The following is a 5,985-nucleotide window of genomic DNA, read 5'->3' as shown; positions in this document are numbered from 1 at the left end:
TGTGTTGCATGCATTGAACATTCCACACTGAAGAAGATGGGAGAAGCAACACAAAGGTAACAACACACTTGAACATTCTTCTTCCTCATTCACTTTTTCTTTTGTTATTCTGAGCCCTTTGGATGTTCAGATATGCAGTTGTGACTGGATCAAACAAAGGAATTGGATTTGAGATAGTTAGGCAATTGGCTTCAGCTGGAATCAAAGTGGTTCTTACAGCAAGAGATGAGAAGAGAGGCCTTGCAGCATTGGAAAAACTCAATGCCTTAGGTTTATCTCATCTTTTACTCTTTCATCAGCTTGATGTTGCTGATGCTGCAAGTGTAGCTTCTCTTGCTCATTTTGTTAAATCTGAGTTTGGAAAACTTGACATTCTGGTAACACATGCAAATTTTATACTCTTCTATTGTTATAATTTACTCAAGAAATTGCACTCCAAATTAATTTACCATCTGCATCAGTTATTTAAGATTCCCTATTACTCCATATGTTTCCATTGCATGTTATTGTGCAAGTGCTGCTTACACCGCAAGCAATTCCGGTGTGACACCAAAATCGGCTACATCACCTGCAGGTAACTACATCGGGCCGCATCGAATTAAAAAATATTTTTTAATCACAAAATAATTCACACAGCAACGACCATAATAACCACAACCATTATCGCAGTTACAACCGCAACCAAAATTTAAAACATTGGGCACACGAGTTCAAACCCCGACAATTGCCCAATTTCCCCATCCAGTCAAAAATTTTGTCTATAAAAAGAACAATGCACATACTCAATTCACTAATTCAGGATGAATTGCATGCATGAGAATGTGTCCATCCTCGATTCTTTTTCTAGATGAAGCTTCTTGGTAGCATTGCTATGCTGGAGCACTTTAACTATTTACTACTTCAACACATAATTAATCCATAAAGAATATGATACACAGGATTTTGACATCTTGGTAAATGTCTCAATCACATCAACTGTGAATCAATGGTTCAATCTTTACGTTGACCTATAGTTATAAGTGAGAAACAGTTCTTGGTTGATGTCTGAACCACAGTAGTCAAAATCGTGTGTTGACCCGTGAGATTGCACAAGTCCACGATTCTAGAGGCCATGTCAATGCTACATCCCAGCTTCGAGTTCGCCAAAGTGGAATCGTCGTGCAAATGTGTAGAATTGGTAGAATCTACAACTCTGCCATGTCTAGATCTGTTCGATTGGGCCTCAGTCCGGTTCTTGACCCGGTTCACGACTCTGCTGTGTCTCGATCTGTCTAGACTCTGAACTATCCAGTCCATGGTTCAATTTTATGGTGACTTTTAGGCCTTTCTATAGGCGAGGAACGGCTGGGACCATGTTGATGAGGAAGACGAAGACTTTTCTACTTACGTATAGGAATATCATTAACGAACTGCTTAAATTACAAGTTTGTCACCAAAAAGAAGAACAATAATATGCTGTTTTAAGAATGAATTTACAAAACACTGCTGCCAAATAACTTTGTTTATTCTTCTTTTCTTTTTTAAAACAGAATACAGTTTTCCAAAACAATAAAAAAACATATCCGTAATTTTTCTTTTAGGTAAATACTTCGATGTGTTAATACATGAATACTAATTAATTTAATGCATGCAATACTGAGGTCTAGCTTGAGTTCTTTTTACCCGAAATGCAATTCTGCATGTTAAGAATGCTATATTTTTATTATGTTTTATATCAAGTTCCCTTGTGTATTATGCTACTTATATTTTAGTACTACATAGGATTCAGTTGTCATTTAATCATCCTCATGACTTGTGATCTTCTTGTTTTAACATTCCATTAAAAAAGTTTGTATTTTGAAGGTTAACAATGCAGGGATTGGAGGAGTTGTAATCAAAGACCATGACATCATCAGTTCAGCACTCCTCAATGCCGCGGTAAGTATCTAAGCATGTTTTGGCATCTAATGGAAAGTTTGAAACTTGATACACCCTATAGAAAAGGGACAGCAGTTTGCTACTTTTCTTGAGCAGTTGTTTGAGCTCTCTATTGATTATGTGTATTTGGACTATAAAAACTTTATGCTAAATCGTACCTTCGAATTACCAATATTTTCCCATCTAACATTATAGCGTTAATTTGAGAAGAAAATGCAAATTTCTTTTCATTCTGTTGTTGCATTGTGTAGTATTACAATAGTCCTACAATGTTCTATATGTCAACCTAAATACCACGGTCAGCTTCTGATTTTGTAAGAGTTTAGTGTTATGGAATTAGTTAATGGGATAGAATATGCAATGTTTATAAGATGCCAAATGCCATATTAAATTTGAGCTGCTCTATCTTGGCAGGTTGTAATTTGTTTTGTTTTCGGGACACGATCTATGGGTCATAAAAAATTGTATAATGGTTATATGAGCTGTTCTAACTTTGTAGGCTTTACCCGAAGATGATGCAAGAAAAGCATGGACTCAAACTTATGAGCTAGCTGAAGAATGCTTGAAAATCAATTATTATGGTGCCAAAATAACTGCTGAATCCCTTCTGCCCCTCCTCCAGAAATCTGAATCACCAAGAATTGTGAATGTATCGTCGACCCTGGGAAAGTTAAAGGTAGAGTGTTACTTTTTATATCCACAAATTCTCAGGGTCTTTGTGTAAAATCTGATTGAAAATAGTAAATAATGATGAAGCTTGAAATTCTAGGATTTAGGTAGACGCCTGGTGTGAAAGCTAGCTTGGAATGACTTAAGATACTGAAGCTACTTGACTAATCTGTTTCAAATAGTTGATAAGTCATTCCATCCACATTTATGCTTAGCCTTGACTTTACTTTATACTTCATAATATGGGAAGATATACATTGTTGGCATGATCTATTCCAACAAGCCGAAAATAGACAAATTGATATGCAAAAATGTGAAAAGAAAATCATATTTACATTAATAGAAAATAAACATGGTAGGATAGGAAACAGATTATTAGGAGCTTTTGTAATTCAGAAGAGATATCTTCTTAGTTCATGATTATGTCCTGTCTCCCTTCATTTGCATGCACCAGTCTTATTGCTTATCCATGTCAAATTCAGTTTGTATCAAATGAATGGGCTAAAGGAGTCTTCAGTGATGCCAATAACCTTACCGAAGAGAAAGTCGATGAAGTAATTAAGGAGTTTCTCAAGGATTTCAAAGAAGGGGCATTAGAAAGCAAAGGCTGGCCTAGGACTCTGGGTGCCTATACCATTTCTAAAGCAGCTATGAATGCCTATACAAGAATTCTTGCTAAGAATTACCCTACCATATCCATCAATAGTGTTTGCCCCGGTTATGTCAAGACGGATATAACGAGCAATACTGGATTCTTAACAGCCGAAGAAGGTGCAGCTAGTCCTGTCAGTTTAGCATTGCTTCCCAATGGGAGTCCTTCTGGCCTCTTCTATCAAAGGACTGAGGCCTCTTCCGATTGGTAATACAATTGTATGGATTGAGGATGATTGCTTTTCAATTATGACTCTTCATGATTCTTGTTGATCTTTGTGGAACATTGAGTCTTCTCTGCATATTAGTAAGACTACTTAAAATAAATGTTACTTAGGTTCCTTGAGCTTATTTTAAGCCCCTTAAATAATTTTGCATGTTTGTGTCATACTCTTTGTACTACGTATCTAACACCTCTCAGTAAACATCCCTGTTTGTGTGCAATTTTAATCCTCCAGCCACACCTTTTATATTTTTGGTTTCTAATCTTTTAACTAGCAAAGTTCAGTATTGAAGGGCAAATGGGGAGAAGGGGAAAGACGTCTCTATTTGTTTCAGCCATGACTTGTCAATGTAATAGCATTGAAATTTGGCTTTATTAAGTTCCTTGTACATTGTAGCTTAGAAAGTGACTCAGGTGAAAACAATTGTTATTGTAAGAAAGGAGAATAATTAATATAAACGATTGAATCTTATTGGAAAATTGAAGATTCAAAGATAAATATATATGACTTTTTTAAGTGATAAGTAACCGTTAACTAATTTTTAATCATAATTATTCATGTTGATATTTATTCTTATTTTTTATATGATAGTCCAAAATGTATATTCTCTCCATTAAGCAATCATTGTTTTATAATTTTATTTTATAAATTTAATGATGGTCAATGAAAAATTGAATAGGAAGTAAGGAGAGTTAATAACTCCATTGTCTATATATTTGTATAATTTCTTTTTACTAAAGTACATGAAGAGATCAAGAGGACTTCTTACTTCCAAATAGATCTTACATCTATTTACAAATTCTGATTTATCAAACATAACTAAGAAAAACACAAATCTTGATTCTTCACAAGAGATTGTTTAGAACCAATAGGTCCTATCATTCAATCACATCTTAGATTAATAATGTGAGATATGTGTATAGATATGTTAGGTGGGGTTTGATTTTTGTTATGTATGTCAAAAATATTTTGTTGAGGAGACAAAATTCACTTTGGGTTAGAATGTGCACTTAAAATATCCTTCAGGCATATACATACAATAGATAAGTAAACAAACAACTGAAACCTTTGTTAACAGTGTATGATAGCAATAGCATTTTAACTAAGCAAACCTTTGTTTTGTGGCCCTCTGTTATCAAATATCTTGTTAACCCTTAAACTTACTAAATTCCAATTTTATACTTTTATTATATTTTTTTTAGGTATTACCATGGTTCTCCTTACCCTATTGGTAATGAACTAATATCTTTTGGGGTATGCGACTGTTTCTCCCAATACATGTTGTTTATATGAATCGAACATTGGACCTTTTTGATTTTTTGGAATCTAGTAAAGTTTTGCACTAGTAGACCAACAACTAGTTGGTACTTTGATTATATTTATCATAAAGAAAAACCAATTGTACAAAAGCATTGCAAAAATATTCCTACTATTTTATCCAGTATCCAATATTTGATGCAATTTTGAAACTCTACTGTCGACTCAGCCTATCCAGTAGAAAGAGGCACTTCCATATGTAATGTTCTTGAACACCACATAATCTTAAACTCCATCATAGTACAACTAACTTAGAACATATGCTAAGGTGATAGGTGTCGCTACCCCACTTTCGTGGACGCGATAAGAATAACACAAATAAATGCAATGAAGTTGTCATCAATGTTTTTAGAGGGAAAAAATAAAAACTTGTTTAAAAAAATAAGATATGATTCGCTCACACGTAAAAATTGACTTCAGGGTCACTTACGGATGAGGAATGTGTTAAACACCTCATACCGTCTGTTAAAAAACGATACCTAAATTAATAATGTGGATATTCGCTCAAAATATTAATTTTATCTTCAAATTATTAAATGAAATAAAGAAAAAACAAAAAAATATCATTTTTTATAATCTTTGTGCCTGACAGGGAGATATATGCTCATACGTATCTCTAGCTGCAATAAATAAACCAATGCTACATAGTTCTTTCATAAAAATAATTGATTGGTGAATATATTTTTTATTTTATTTTATTATATAGTAAGCAAAGTAAAATAACGCGACAAGGCACAAGGACAGTGGGCTACCTAATATTATTTTTTGAAAAGAACTAATAACATAAGGTAACGCGACAATATACTAGGCCTATGTTAGGTTACCTTATATTGCTTTTAAAAATTATTTGAAAATAATTAACAGCATAAGGTAACGTGACAAGGCATTGAGCCTATAGTGAGTTACTTCATATTGCTTTTAAAAATTATTTGAAAAGAATTAACAACATAAGGTAACGCGACAATGCACTAGGTCTATAGTGAGTTACCTCATATTACTTCTAAAAATTATTTGAAAAGAATTACCAACATATGTTAACGCGACAAGGCACTAGACCTATAGTGAGTTGCCTTATATCGCTTTTAAAATATATTATTTAAAGAATTAACAACATAAGGTATCACGACAAGATACTAAACCTATAGTCGGTTACCTCATATTATTTTTAAAAATTATTATTTATCGCATTCATTTATATATATATATA

At 33.4% G+C, this 5,985-nt stretch overlaps 1 protein-coding gene across 1 annotated transcript; it reads left to right on the top strand.

The window, feature by feature from the left end:
* On the top strand, nucleotides 1–3,622 carry LOC109347952 ((+)-neomenthol dehydrogenase-like). The gene is made up of 5 exons (XM_019588090.1): nucleotides 1–56; nucleotides 131–377; nucleotides 1,843–1,917; nucleotides 2,417–2,593; nucleotides 3,069–3,622. Exons 1-5 carry the CDS (start codon nucleotides 37–39, stop codon nucleotides 3,447–3,449), a joined length of 900 nt encoding a protein of 299 aa, XP_019443635.1. The 5' UTR covers nucleotides 1–36; the 3' UTR covers nucleotides 3,450–3,622.

This window comes from Lupinus angustifolius, chromosome LG05 (assembly GCF_001865875.1).
Source record: "Lupinus angustifolius cultivar Tanjil chromosome LG05, LupAngTanjil_v1.0, whole genome shotgun sequence".
Lineage (NCBI taxonomy): Eukaryota > Viridiplantae > Streptophyta > Magnoliopsida > Fabales > Fabaceae > Lupinus > Lupinus angustifolius.
This window is presented reverse-complemented; position numbering and strand designations above follow the sequence as displayed.

Excerpts from the sequence above, each read along its gene's own strand:
- LOC109347952 (XM_019588090.1), top strand. The coding sequence starts at position 37 with ATGGGAGAAGCAACACAAAG. Across the intron at positions 57-130 it reads ATGGGAGAAGCAACACAAAG|ATATGCAGTTGTGACTGGAT; the intron begins GTAACAACACAC and ends TTGGATGTTCAG. Across the intron at positions 378-1,842 it reads TTGGAAAACTTGACATTCTG|GTTAACAATGCAGGGATTGG; the intron begins GTAACACATGCA and ends TGTATTTTGAAG.